This window comes from Amphibalanus amphitrite, unplaced genomic scaffold, assembly GCF_019059575.1.
Source record: "Amphibalanus amphitrite isolate SeventyFive unplaced genomic scaffold, NRLGWU_Aamphi_draft 000768F_arrow, whole genome shotgun sequence".
Lineage (NCBI taxonomy): Eukaryota > Metazoa > Arthropoda > Thecostraca > Balanomorpha > Balanidae > Amphibalanus > Amphibalanus amphitrite.
This window is the reverse complement of record NW_024882262.1, coordinates 111,160-126,136: the sequence shown is the minus strand read 5'-3', so window position 1 is coordinate 126,136 and position 14,977 is coordinate 111,160. Positions and strand designations below refer to the sequence as shown.

Sequence of the window (14,977 nt, the reverse complement as noted above, 5' to 3'; positions counted from 1 at the left end):
TTTGCACAGCAGTTTTCGAGTAGAGGGATTGACCGAATTCCAAATCAAAGCACATCATCGGGTAGCCCATTATAGGCCGTAGTAACTTTCCTTAACAACCGCTTTTCGATATGTGACCCCGTTTGACCTCGGCAGGTCAAAATGCGCAAATAAACGACACTCCATACGTCGCAGCCCGGATTCAGCCCAGATTCGGGACATCTCCGATCAAGCTGAAAATCGCACACAATGTAGGTGGTGACATGCCCAATCCACAATTTGAGTCATTCGGTGGCAATCCCAGCCGTTTGACCTACAGAGGTCAGCAAAGGTCACGTGGCCCAAATTTGAACAGCAGATTGTGGCCCACCCAGTAGAGCTAGAGCGCTAAAATGGCACCAATCGACTCGCCAGCATCTAATCTTACTTTCCCAACACTCATTTGACCTCTTAAGGTCATGCGATGACCTAAGGTCATTTGAGGGCTATGTCGAAAATACATTTGCACAGCAGTTTTCGAGTAGAGGGATTGACCGAATTCCTTATCAAAGCACATCATCAGGTAGCCCATAGGCCGTAGTAACTTTCCTTAAAACCGCTTCTCGATATGTGACCCCGTTTGACCTCGGCAGGTCAAAATGTGCAATTAAACGACACTCCATACGTCGCAGCCCGGATTCAGCCAAGATTCGGGACATCTCCGATCAAGCTGAAACTCGCACACAATGTAGGTTCTGACATGCCCAATCCACAGTCCGAATCATTCGGTGGCACTCCCAGCCGTTTGACCTACAGAGGTCAGCAAAGGTCACGTAGCCCAAATTTGTACAGCCACAGACTTCTCTATATATATAGAGAAGTCTGTGGCACAGCAGATTGTGGCCCACCCAGTAGAGCTAGACGAGGTCACATATCGAAAAGCGGTTTTTAAGGAAAGTTACTACGGCCTATGGGCTACCCGATGATGAGGTTTGATTTGGAATTCGGTCACTTCCTCTACTCCAAAAACTGCTGTGCAAATGTATTTTCGACATAGCCCACAAATGACCTATGGTCATCGCATGACCTTGAGAGGTCAAATGAGTGTTGGGAAAGTAAGATTAGATGCTGGCGAGTCGATTGGTGACATTTTTAGCGCTCTAGCTCTACTGGGTGGGCCACAATCTGCTGTGCAAATTTAGGCCACGTGACCTTTGCTGACCTCTGTAAGTCAAACTGCTGAGAGTGCCGCCGAATGACTTGGACTGTGGATTGGGCATGTCCGCAACTACATTGTGTGCGATGTTCAGCTTGATCGGAGATGTCCCGAATCTGGGCTGAATCCGGGCTGCGACGTTTGGAGTGTCGTTTATTTGCACATTTTGACCTGCCGAGGTCAAACGAAGTCACATATCGAGAAGCGGTTTTTAAGGAAAGTTACTACGGCCTATGGGCTACCCGATGATGTGCTTTGATGTGGAATTCGGTCAATCCCTCTAGTCGAAAGCTGCTGTGCAAGTGTATTTTCGACATAGCCCGCAAATGACCTTAGGTCATCGCATGACCTTGAGAGGTCAAATGAGTGTTGGGAAAGTAAGATGAGATGCTGGCGAGTCGATTGGTGCCATTTTTAGCGCTCTAGCTGTACTGGGTGGGCCACAATCTGCTGTGCAAATTTGGGCCACGTTACCTTTGCTGACCTCTGTAGGTCACATGGTGTGTCAAAAGTGGAAATAGCCGGTGCGCCGTCTGGCAACCCGGCAGCCCGCCGCCATAGGGAAATTCATGCTTTTTGTCGCTTTTTCGCTCCCTATTATCGGGGTTACATGAGCACAGTAAATACGTATTTAGCCGCTAATTCGAATTAGGAACGCCTTACCGACTCATGTAGCCACCTGCTAGTGCGAATCGGCGATCCGATCCGCGGTTACATGAGCAAAGCAAATACGTATCACGATCGGATTCACCGCTAATGCGAATCAGGAGCGTACTATCGACTCATGTATCCACCTGCTAATACGAATCGGCGGTCCGAACAAAATCCGCTGAGAAAGAGGCTTAGAAGCGAATAGGACCAAGATACGTATTACAGGAACTATTTCTTCGCAAAAAGAAACATTAAAATGCAAAATAATAGGTATTTTTTCATTTTCTTCTTTTGAAATAATATTTAAAAAAATATGTCGGTATTTTGCCAAGTTTTCAACAATAAATATAGTGAAAACCAAATAGTAAATATCCACATAATTTCAGTTGAAACATTTTCTGACAGCACTACAGACGAATCAAGAGAGGCAATTGCCCAATGAGTCAAAGCAAGACAACTTTATGTTCAACTTTTTTTTTGTTAAGTTAATTGAGAATGTTTTGAGCAGATTAAATGCAAAAAAGACATAAGATAATAAACTTTTAATTTAGTCACCTCTATTGCTACGGAAGTGCGCCACATTTGTATGCTATTCCGTTTGTAATGCGCATCGGGCCGAGAGCCAAACTAGATCCGTTTGACGTCACTGATACGAATTTGCTCATGTAGTCGGTGCACTGAATGCGTTCTTGGGGAGCTGATGCGAATTAGCTTAGTGCGTATTTGGAACGGATCGCTCATGTAACCGAAACGTCCGAGGCACACGATTCGGGCCGTATTTCACAAGAACTATTCTTTGCTGACTGGAAGCGTCAAAATGCAAAATACTTAACAATTTTTTTATTGGCTGCCTCGTAGAAAATAGCAAAAAAATGTTGGTATTTTGGTTTAGTCTTTGCATGTGAAATAAAATGAATGAAATATTTTGATAGATAATTTTTTCTGACCACCCTGCTGTCGCTGCATGGCGAATCAGTGCCCACTGACTTAAAACAAGAAAACTTTGTTTTCATTTTTTGATTTCATGTTAATTTTAAATGTTTTTGAGCCTATCAAATGATATAAGTATTTAAAATTTAGCTCAGTCGTCCCGGTAAATGCCGCAACTGCGCCATGACTGTACGCTAATCCTATTCCGTTTGTGATGCGAATTACCGGCCGTCGAGGAGTCAGCCCGGGTGAGCCAAACAAGATCCGTTTGACGTAGATAAAACGAATTAGTCTCATGTAACCGGTGCCGTAGATCCGTTTGTGGGGAGCTGATGCGCATTAGCGTAGTGCGTATTTGGAACGGATCGCTCATGTAACCCCGGTATATGAGTCACTTGATCTAATTAGAGCTTAACTAGGAACGAGGCGGGTCACTTGGATGTATTCGGGAGCCGAATACGGTGTTTTGGAGCCAATACCTGGGAAACCCTACCCGCCCAATGCGAGTTTTTAAGAGTCTGCATGCCCAAATTAACGTTGAGCGCGGCCGTTTTCGGTCGGTTTTCCCCGACCTTGTGACGAAATCGCCTTATTTATTCAACCAGGGTGGGCTAATTCGCTTAACTAGGAATGAGGCGTTGTAGAGAATTATTCAAGGAATAGAGCTGTGCAAAAATATTTTTTGTATTGTTAAAACTGTATCCGCCCTCGAACGATAAATATTGTTGACCCATCAGAAACACATCACCTGGAATGCGTTTGGACTTGGCTGGATCTAATATTAGCGAGTATCTGCTAATGCAGTTTCTTGGCTTACATAGTACGCACACAAGCAACATACTTCCTGCCCTTGGTTATTCCTCACTTGAATGAATTTTTTGCTATAACAACTATTCCAAGCAGTTAACAGGTTTTAGTGCAGTGCCAATTCGGAACCGTTCAGCGCCGCCAGTCTCCCAGGCGGCGCGTAACGGCTGCCGCCGGCCGCCGCGCCGCCGCTCTGGCAGGGTGTTTGACTTCACATCTCTGTTGCTAGAAAAGTTGTGGACCGATTTACTTGATTCTTGCATGAAAAGATCCGCCATTCAATTCTTAGCAGATAACAAAAATGTGACGTCAATTGCACGATCCGCTGCCCATATTATGGTACTGCCATCTATTGACAAGGCTGGCGAACTAAAGCCGGGCGGCTATTTCCACTTTTGACACACCATGGAGTGCCGCCGAATGACTCGGACTGTGGATTGGACACGTCATGGCCTACATTGTGTGCGAGTTTCACCGTGATCGGAGTTGTCCCGAATCTGGGCTGAATCCGGGCTGCGACGTATGGAGTGCCGTTTAATTGCACATTTTGACCTGCCGAGGTCAAACGGGGTCACATATCGAGAAGCGGTTTTTAAGGAAAGTTACTACGTTCTATGGGCCGTAGTAACTTTCCTCGATGATGTGCTTTGCTTTGGAATTCAGTCAATCCCTCTACTCGAAAACTGCTGTGCAATTGTATTTTCGACATAGCCTGCAAATGACCTTAGGTCATCGCATGATCTTGAGAGGTCAAATGAGTGTTGGGACTTGGGAAAGTAATATTAGATGCTGGCGAGTCGATTGGTGTCATTTTTAGCGCTCTAGCTCTACTGGGTGGGCCACAATCTGCTGTGCAAATTTGGGCCACGTGACTTTGCTGACATCTGTAGGTCAAACGGCTGGGAGTGCCGCCAAATGACTCGGACTGTGGATTGGGCATGTCAGCACCTACATTGTGTGCGATTTTCAGCTTGATCGGAGATGTCCCGAATCTGGGCTGAATCCGGGCTGCGACGTATGGAGTGTCGTTTATTTGCGCATTTTGACCTGCCGAGGTCAAACGGGGTCACATATCGAAAAGCGGTTTTTAACCCGCGACCTGGTGGGGGGGGGGGCTATTTTTTGCCCCCCCCCCTCCAGACTTTTCGATATATCTCCAGAACCGCTGCGCCGATCGTCACGAAACTTTCAGTACCCTCCCGGACATCAATTTTACACATTGTGACCAAAAATGTTTCCAAAGGCTATGATAGGTTGGCCGGAAATGACGTCAGAGTGACGTCATGTTCTGCCGTTTTCGACCCAAAAAAGGGTTTCGCGGGAAGAGCTGTCAGGCCTATAGCTTTGCAAATACAGAAAAATGATAAAGACATAAAAGCTGTAGATTGGACAGGGCTACAAAACTGATATCTCGGATTTTTGAAATTTTTGATTTTGACCCCCAAAAATAAAAAAATAGATTTTTTTTATATGATAATCGAAAAATCCAAAAAGTTTTTTGAATTTCGCAAAAACCGGAATATATGTGATAGTCCTTACCGCCTTCCATCCACATACCAAATTTGAGATTGATACCTCTTTTTTGGCGAAGTTATAGCGAAAAAACTGTTCAAAATTGATGACGTCAAATTTTCAAACTCAATTTTTAGCCATTCTAGACCCCGTAGCGCAAAACAAAGACCACCATTAGACTCCCCGTGACGAGCTGCATCGAATCAATACCCATTTTATGCAAAACTATCAACTTTAAAATTTGACCTTTTTTGGCCTGACCTTGACCTGAACTTCACAAGAAAGTGACCTAAGCCGTACCTGATAGTCTTATAACCAACACCATTGAGTTGGAAATGAAAAATTGGCCATAAAACATGCATCACACAACCTTAGTAAAGTTGGGCTCTGTGACCTGACCTGTGACCCTTGGTGACCTGACCTGTGACCTGACCTGGTATTGCCAGTGACCTCTAATAGCAACATATCTACTAGGCAACTGACGCCCTACCGCTGATTCTCGACAAAATGCGTTTTCCTCGGTGTTATAGCGCATTCCCTAGAAGCCCCGTGAACGGTGAAACATTTCATCTTTGACCTGACCTGTGACGTCATCGGTGACCCCGAGGTCAATGAAATTTGGTTTCCTTCGACAAATTTGACAGGCCTTTCGAACGCCGTTTGAATTTTCCGGATCCGTCCAGTAGTTTCGGAGATACGAGGGGGGCCAAAAAATAGCCCCCCCCCCCCCCCCGCCCACCAGGTCGCGTTATAAACAGACCCCACCAGGGCGCGGGTTAAAGAAAGTTATTATGGCCAATGGGCTACTCGATGATGTGCTTTGATTTGGAATTTGGTCAATTCCTCTACTCGAAAACTGCTGTGCAATTGTATTTTCGACATAGCCCACAAATGACCTTAGGTCATCGCATGACCTTGAGAGGTCGAATGAGTGCTGGGAAAGTAAGATTAGATGCTGGCGAGTCGATTGGTGCCATTTATAGCGCTCTAGCTCTGCTGGGTGGGCCACAATCTGCTGTGCAAATTTGGGCCACGTGACCTTTGCTGACCTCTGTAGGTCAAACGGCTTGGAGTGCCGCCGAATGACTCGGACTGTGGATTGGGCACGTCATGGCCTACATTGTGTGCGAGTTTCTGCTTGATCAGAGATGTCCCGAATCTGGGCTGAATCCGGGCTGCGACGTATGGAGTGTCGTTTATTTGCACATTTTGACCTACCGAGGTCAAACGGGGTCACATACCGAGAAGCAGTTTTTAAGAAAAGTTACTACGGCCTATGGGCTACCCGATGATGTGCTTTGTTTTGGAATTCGGTCAATCCCTCTACTCGAAAACTGCTGTGCAAGTGTATTTTCGACATAGCCCACAATGACCTTAGGTCATCGCATGACCTTGAGAGGTCAAATGAGTTATGGGTAAGTAAGATTCGATGCTGGCGAGTCGATTGGTGCCATTTATAGCGCTCTAGCTCTGCTGGGTGGGCCACAATCTGCTGTGCAAATTTGGGCCACGTGACCTTTGCTGACCTCTGTAGGTCAAACGGCTGGGAGTGCCGCCAAATGACTTGGACTGTGGATTGGGCACGTCATGGCCTACATTGTGTGCGAGTTTCAGCTTGATCGGAGATGTCCCGAATCTGGGCTGAATCCGGGCTGAATCTGGGCTGAATATGGGCTGTCTTGATCAACATCTGAGTGGCTATGGTTACCCGGGTGCCACCTACATCCCAACGGGATGGATTCAGCCCCTGCAACGCATCAGCCATAGAGCGGATCAGCCCAATGTCTTCGCTATTATCCCTGTCCTCCCATCTCTCGGCCCTGAAAAGTTTCTGCAGACCGGAAGGTCTAAACCTTCAAAACAAGTGTGAGCAACCAGATCAAAGCAAAAAGTCAATAAACCTCATATGTCTTGAAACGATTTGAAATGCATCCGTGCGACCAAAGTTAAAAAATAGAATAATGAAAAAAAAAACTTTAACATGAAGCATCTAAAACAAGATAATCGCTCGCAACAGTCCCTCGTTTAATTGAAGTGGGAAATCGTCAATCAAAATGGATGAGTTTTCAATAATTAGAATATCATCTTTAGTCGAAGTGGAAAGGTGACAGGGGAGAGCACTGAAACATATCCCCTACCTTATCCCAGGTGAACCGCGTTTTAAGTGGATAGCGAAAGGCCGTCTTATTCTACGTCGAAGCTCATGTTGACCCGCCTTCTGAACTGGCACTTGCCTCTCCCGTGTGGGCTGACCGGTGTATAAGGTGACCTGTCCTCTCCGTGACCCCTGCCGTCTGAACTGACCTACTGCTTCAAGTGATCGGCTGTCGCTCGGAACTGACCGATCGTCTGTAGTCTGAATTGATCCCTTCTCGCGTCTTACTCGATGTCTAACCTGACTTAGCGTCTGACCTAACGTCTGACCGGCCGACCGTCTGACCCACCCGCTGACCCGACCGGCCGCCTAACCCATCCTCCCACCTGACCTGACCTGGCGTCTGACCCGCCCTCTGACCCGAACGGCCGTCTGACCCGCCCTCTGACCTGACCTGCCGTCTGACCGCCCTCTGACCTGACCTGGCGGATGACCCGCCCTCTGACCTGACCTGGCGTCTGACCCGCCCTCTGACCTGACCTGGCGTCTGACCCGCCCTCGGACCTGACCTGCCGGTGTTCTGTCCCCAGCACCGTGCAGCCCGGCGCGACGTTCACCCACGCGGAATCGTTTGTTCCGCGCATGTCGGGTGAGAAGACGATCGTGGCCAGCTTCCAGTGCCGCCAGCTGTTCGACATCGAGGGCAGCAAGACGCTCACCGTCTCCGGCTGAGCGGCCTGACGTCACCGGGTCCCCGGGCCGGCGATGGCGTGACGTCACCGGGTCCCCGGGCCGGCCATGGCGTGACGTCACCGGGTCCCCGGGCCGGCCGCGAAACTCCGCGGGGAGCAGCGCCCGGACTGAAGCCACCAACGGCGATGACAATAAACGGACGGCCGAATATCGAGAGCTCGCTTCTTGCCGATACAGCACTTTTAGTTAAGCCCCAACCACGGAATGGCTGCTTTTATCCAAATTCAACCGGTAGAGTCAAATAGCAAGACTGTAGAATTAGTTACATAGTTGTCGGCTTGCAAAAGCTGCTATTCGGGGTGGTAAATTGTGACAGTGTATCTGACGTGCGAGGTAGTATAAGTTGCTACTAACTTGCCAACCAGCAGCGTGTAATGTGACGTGCAAGTGTTAAGCGCGGGGTAAAGTTGAGAAGTTTCAGCGGCTATTGCGGTGTATCGCATGCGTTCAATGTTTGTAGTTTCGGGGCAGCCATATTGCAAGTAGTTATGATGAGATGCCCGCTGCTCTCCCCAATCCGTAAGACGGGACTGCTGGTTGCGTGTGATCTGTAGCTACCTGCTGAGAGAGATGTGGGGGATGACATTTCGGGGACTCCTCTGTGCTGATTTTCCATTACAATGTGGCGGCGCACTGACCGAACTTCTTTGATGTACGTATCTTTGGCGTAAATGAGGCAGAGTGGCACTGCACTCGCTGCCTCGGTACGCATTTGATGCGCGCACACCAGCCGCTAACACTCGCACATCGTGAATGTTCGCTTCTGGATGCTCCCGGCCGGGGTCGCATAACGTGTTTTGATAGAGTGCACCCATGTATGTATGTGCGTATATGACTTCAATGATTTTGACCGGGATTCCTTAAATGAGCATGGCTGTTATCGAACTGAATTCCGAAATACCTTTATAACATTTCATGGACGTAGGAACCTCACGTGGGGGGAGGCAGCGAAACATCAATGTCACTTTGACACTTTGTGGGAGCCTCATTACCCCTATGAAGAAATTATTTGCAGTTTTGTGCTCATCTTGCCTTTTTCAACCATTTCCTGCTCTTAGCTTTGTATTCAAATCAAAAATAAAGATTTTTACTTTAAAGAATGTCTGAAAATGGGGGGCCCCCCATTCTACGCCCATGTAACATTTGGCTCCGTAGAAAGTTTGCAAAGCCTCAAGCTTGCATCGAAGCCGCATGAATGCGTGATTAACATGTTGAAACAGAGACTGATGGATCATTGCATGTAGCGCAGTGTGGTCGTGTGGTGATAATGCATTTTGTATGCCTTGTGATGATTAGCCCTAGTGTAAGAGCTCATTGGCTGAGTATTAGACGAGCGCAGTGTCTTTCATGTGTGCGTTCAAAGTATCCTGACTGAGCAGTGTGAGATACGATTTCTGCTGGGCGTTTAGTAGCTCGCTGTGTGCAGCCGATTTCCTTTTTATCGGGCTTTTTTGGCATCGACGCAACAAGTAATACGTTTTGTAGCATTTTTCTTTCAACTTTTGTTGATATTTTTTTCTGGTATGCCTGTGCTAATACGTATTACGCTAAACACTGTTTATGCCATTCGAACGCAATGAATAAAGTACCTTGCAGCCTTCAAACATTTGCATTTCTGATATGAACCACCCACTGGAGCAACGCCTACGATAACCCGCGCCGGGCCGGTGCTCCGAGATTCCGCGCCGGGCTGGGGGTGTCTGAACACCCCCCCCCCCCTTCTAACTCGGCTCCTGGGCTACGTAGCGACACGCGGTAAGCGGCAATCCAGAGAACATCCAAAATAAGGACGAAAACACTTCAGTCATTTTTTGGGTCAAGTCAAAGGTCAGGTCACCAGAGGTCACCAAAGGTAAAATGCTGACTATTTCAACATTTTGGAAACTGCCGACGGCTATCTCGGAAACCGATATGTAGAGCTACAGCGCCGCGGAAAAGCGCATTCGATAGCCCTTAACCCGCGACCTGGTGGGGGGGGGGGGCTATTTTTTGCCCCCCCCCCTCCAGACTTTTCGATATATCTCCAGAACCGCTGCGCCGATCGTCACCAAACTTTCAGTACCCTCCCGGACATCAATTTTACACATTGTGACCAAACATTTTTCCAAAAGCTATGATAGGTTGGCCGGAAATGACGTCAGAGTGACGTCATGTTCTGCCGTTTTCGACCCAAAAAAGGGTTTCGCGGGAAGAGCTGTCAGGCCTATAGCTTTGCAAATACAGAAAAATGATAAAGACATAAAAGCTGTAGAATAAACAGGGGTACAAAACTGTTATCTCGGATTTTTAAAATTTTTGGATTTTGACCCCCAAAAATCAAAAAATATTTTTTTTGGATATAATAATCGAAAAACCCAAAAAGTTTTTTGAATTTCGCAAAAACCGGAATATATGTGATAGTCCTTACCGCCTTTCATCCACATACCAAATTTGAGATTGATACCTCTTTTTTGGCGAAGTTATAGCGAAAAACCTGTTAAAAATTGATGACGTCAAATTTTCACACTCAATTTTTAGCAATTCTAGGCCCCGTAGCGCAAAACAAAGACCACCATTAGACTCCCCGTGACGAGCTGCATCGAATCAATACCCATTTTATGCAAAACTATCAACTTTAAAATTTGACCTTTTTTGGCCTGACCTTGACCTGACCTTGACCTGCACTTCACCAGAAAGTGACCTAAGCCGTACCTGATAGTCTTATAACCAGCACCATTGAGTTGGAAATGAAAAATTGGCCATAAAACATGCATCACACAACCTTAGTAAAGTTGGGCTCATGTGACCTGACCTGTGGGCTGTGACCCTTGGTGACCTGACCTGTGACCTGACCTGGTATTGTCATTGACCTCTAATAGCAACATATCTACTAGGCAACTGACGCCCTATCGCTGATTCCCGACAAAATGCGTTTTCCTCGGTGTTATAGCGCATTCCCTAGAAGACCCGTGAACGGTGAAACATTTCATCTTTGACCTGACCTGTGACGTCATCGGTGACCTCGAGGTCAATGAAATTTGGTCTCCCTCAACAAATTTGACAGGCCTTTCGAACGCCGTTTGAATTTTGCGGATCCGTCCAGTAGTTTCGGAGATACGAGGGGGGGGGGCAAAAAATAGCCCCCCCCCCCCACCAGGTCGCGTTATAAACAGACCCCACCAGGGCGCGGGTTAATTCCACAGCCTTGGATTGGATACCTTCCTACCTACCTGTAGTACCTACCTAAGCATGTCGGGCATTTTATGTATTCCTTTTTTATAAATTTAGTCCGAACCTTTTGATAGTCCGAGGGATTCTCAAGGACAGAGCCACCGCTAAGCAAATCTTGTTGCGGTGACCCTGGGCTGCCCCCTACCCTCCGATCGCGCAATGGGGTTGGGAACTCGATTTTTTAAGAATGCATGAAAATGATCAAACTATTTTCACAGAATTTATGGTGCATACCATTGCCTCATAAAATCAATAAGCTGAGAGAAATGGGGGAAGAAAGATAGGAAACTTGTTTTGAAAAGTTCTTGAAAAAAGATGCTCTTGATGCTGTTACGTCACATGTCACCTTCTGCGGTTGACAAATAATGGCGCATCTGGCGCACCACAGATTACATGTTATATCAATGGGTGAAAAATGTTGTTTGCTTCACTCTGCCATTCGCGCTGTTTTTAACTTTAAATTATGCTAAAACATTTACGGATGAAATGTTCAGTGTCAAAAATTTGAAGTGTCTGCCGTGTACTCAGCCCCCGTTCACGAGCTTCAGAATTCCTTTACCGTGACGTCATCACGGCGCATGAATTTTCCTTCACCCATAGAAATGCATGCAAAGCATGGTGTGTTTCAGGCGGGCTAAGGAGAAATCTAAGGCCTACATGTCTTCAAAAGACGTACCACTAAGCCAATGGATTCGTCTCATTACGATAAATGGGGTTGAAATCGAAACATTCGGCCTATATTTATCTCAAATGGGCTAATCAAATGGTCCCTGCAACTCATAATGAAGGATTTCCTCTGCGTTGAAAAATTTGTTTCAAGTGTTTTTTTTATCAGCGACAGGGGAAATCCTTCATAATTGCTACCAGATTACTACCATATTCCCTCGCATTTCTGTTGCGCATTGCCTCACAAATCAGAGTTTTGTGAAGTTTATATTAATTTAATTGTCATATTTTGACTGATTTTGGCGATTTTCAATTATTTCAACGCAGCATGGATCAGATAGCTCTCATAGTTTGCTGAAGAATGTGGCTTTTGCTTGGTTATTTTCAAGTTATCTGTGATTTGGTGCGCCGTGATCGTAGCATTATACAAATTTTATCAACTTTAGAAATTGAATCAACTTTTGAAGTGAAGTTCACATGAAAAATCAAAAGTTCAAGCATAATAATTGTTTAAACATAATGATGCAACATGTGTCTCCCAGATGGAACTTATATTTCAATTGAAAACTGAAAATGGAAAACAGAAGATGGATCTGCGGAGTTACTGAGATCACAAGGTGCTCTTGATTGTTGGTAATTGAAGATGTTGAGAGAACTTGTGAATCTGCATACCAGTCCTGACTTACTTGATTGTTTAAAACTATTTTAATTCTCATAATTGTGTAATGTGTAGTGACTGTGCACACTGCGCAACACATGTGCGCAGAAATGTGCAGGTGTAATTTGAAAGTTGTCCCTTTGTATATGCTGCTATGCTGCATTGCTGTCTTATCGCTAGATATGTCTAGGGGATTGTGTCCTTCACTATATTCTTCAATCGTTTACTCTATGTGCTGTCTAGGGGTATTACTGATGAAAACGCGATCGAGTGTGTTTCTGCTTCCTTTCCCTCCTTCGTTCCCAACACCATCCACCATACAGACGTGAACATGAGTTAAAAGTAGATATATTGAAATGAGCCAAAAGATAAGGTCGAAACCAAAATGTCAAAAGCAAGCGATCGAGTCATTAAACGAGACAAGGCCGAAAATCAGTCCTGCACGAATAGCCGTTGCATTAGCACGGGCTGATATCGAAGAATACGGAAGTGTCGAAAGAAGACCGAAAATCAGTCCCACTCGAGTTCCTATCGCACTCGAGTATGCCGATATTGTAGAGGCCGGAAGAGTGCCGAAAGAACAGCCTGCTGCCGCCAAGCCGAGCCAATCGGCTCCCTGGTCAGCGTCATGATGGCGGGCAGGCTGAAACACAAACAGCGCAGTGAGACCGGACAACGGCGGTCAACGGTCACCAAAAAACAAGGGCGAAAGAGATAACCGAATGGGTAGCCGAAAGACAAAACAAACAGTTCAACCATATACCGAATAGTTCGGCAAGTTAAACGGACTTCCTAGAAGACGTCACGTCACCTTGTCCCCACAGCACAGCTCCAAGAGAGCTGGCTGGGGCAGACCGTCTGGTCTGAGTCATTCTTACGTAGGTACTTACTTGTGCATGTTGAGTGGAGTGTTGGAGAGTGGATGTTGTTGAGTGTGGTGTGGACTGTGTGAGTGTGTCGCTGCTGCGTCTGGCGCCCGTTTTATACCTCTCCGACAGTCGTTTGCCCTTGGTGTGTCGTCAACCCATTATCTGACCTAACCCTCGCCGAGTGTTTTTGCTGTGGGCGAACGGTGGAGGTCAGCGAGATAGGAACCGAGCGAGCCGCCGCCGGTTGGTCGGCCTTGGCCTCCGGGCCGACTGACGGGGCGCTTTCCGTCGCTGGAAATAATGAGTGTCGCCGATTAGCCGCTCAGAGCAGATGGAAACGATATTTCTCACATCCCTCCCATTTTTATGGCGAACGAAGAACTGTAACCTTAGGGGGTGAACGGGTATACGTACGTAATAATAGACTTACAGTCTGACTGGGTCAAACCGAGTTTGACTTGTACACAATGGCAAATGCGGCGTCTTAAACTGTTTTAACTGTTTTGTGCCTTTCGGCAAATATGACAATAGTGCAAAATACATAATCACTTAATAGCTTGATAGATAAGATCACACGACTTTAGTTTCAGCTTTAGCATTGCACCATGGTAGTGCTGCTGGATACAAAATCTTGGAGAAAGGCAATCACTGCACCTTTACATTTATATTATTCTGGGAACCACATCTCCTTGCTACTGACCTGTGGACTGTTTCTGGGATGGGAATTTCGTGGTTTACCGGAAACGATTTACAAGGGAGCATGTCGTCAGTCGTGCAATGTAAAGGGTACGCTTGTTAACGATTCCCAATACGGGCTTCGACTTTAAAAAAACTCACGAGTGATAACGTGATGGGTCCATCCGTCTGCTTTATGGCCGCCACACCTGGAGGAGATAAGTTACAACCGACGGGCGAGTGATCGTTTGCCTCCGTTAGAACAGAAGGATGCGTTTCCGACTTCTGGCAGCACTCAGCATCGAGATGTTGGTCCTAAGGGCTCGGGTGAGGTGTTGAGGCTGAAGTCAATCTGACATGCCGAGAGATTGGTGGTGCTTGTAGACCTTTTGGGTATCTCAGATACCTGTGTAGGACGCACTCTGCTGCTGGCTCCAATGACCTGAGGACATTGGGAGGGACCAGACGATGCAAGCATCGCAGCACACGAGCAGTTTGTCCTATTGTCTATGCCGGTTCTATGCCCGCGCATCTTTTGGTCTGCACAGATCCATGTCGCTGGATCTAGTTTCAAGGCAATGCACAAGATTGTTGCTTCACCACAACTTATACCTCGAGCACCAACTGACCCTTATCACGACCTTTATGCATACGCTGAAGCAGATTGTAGCAAACTCGTCTGCTTGACTTTAACAAGTGAGCACATGCCCGTTGGCTTTGATCTTTTGATCTCAAGGGTTGTTCTTACTTTTGTTCGTGACCTGACATCATCGTCGCTGGTCACTCACGAGACGGTGACGCTCCATGCAGGGTTGGATAAATCCATCAGGACCTCCACTCGGCAGCGTGGTGTCTGTTGCAGACAATACAACGAAAGTCAACCACAGTAACTGGTACGCCTTCCATTCAATATGACGTTGACTCTTCGTTCAGCTTTGGGATTGCCAAATGATTCACATGAGTGCTGAACGAGTTCA

General features: G+C 46.7%; 1 protein-coding gene and 1 long non-coding RNA gene across 2 annotated transcripts in view; one reads left to right on the top strand and one right to left on the bottom strand.

The window, feature by feature from the left end:
* Positions 1-9,520, top strand: part of LOC122365858 (hemocyte protein-glutamine gamma-glutamyltransferase-like) — a 50,228-nt gene extending 40,708 nt beyond the window's left edge. The window contains exon 15 of the mRNA XM_043337440.1: positions 7,760-9,520. Within this exon, the coding sequence (XP_043193375.1) occupies positions 7,760-7,901 (142 nt within the window). The 3' untranslated portion in view covers positions 7,902-9,520. The remainder of the gene's footprint in view (positions 1-7,759) is intronic.
* Positions 9,521-13,048: 3,528 nt separating this feature from the next.
* On the bottom strand, positions 13,049-14,892 carry LOC122365848. Its single transcript, XR_006253804.1, has 2 exons — positions 13,347-14,892; positions 13,049-13,099 (listed from the first exon to the last, which is right to left on the bottom strand). It is a non-coding gene; the product is annotated as an uncharacterized LOC122365848 (long non-coding RNA).
* Between the last annotated feature and the right edge of the window lie 85 nt (positions 14,893-14,977).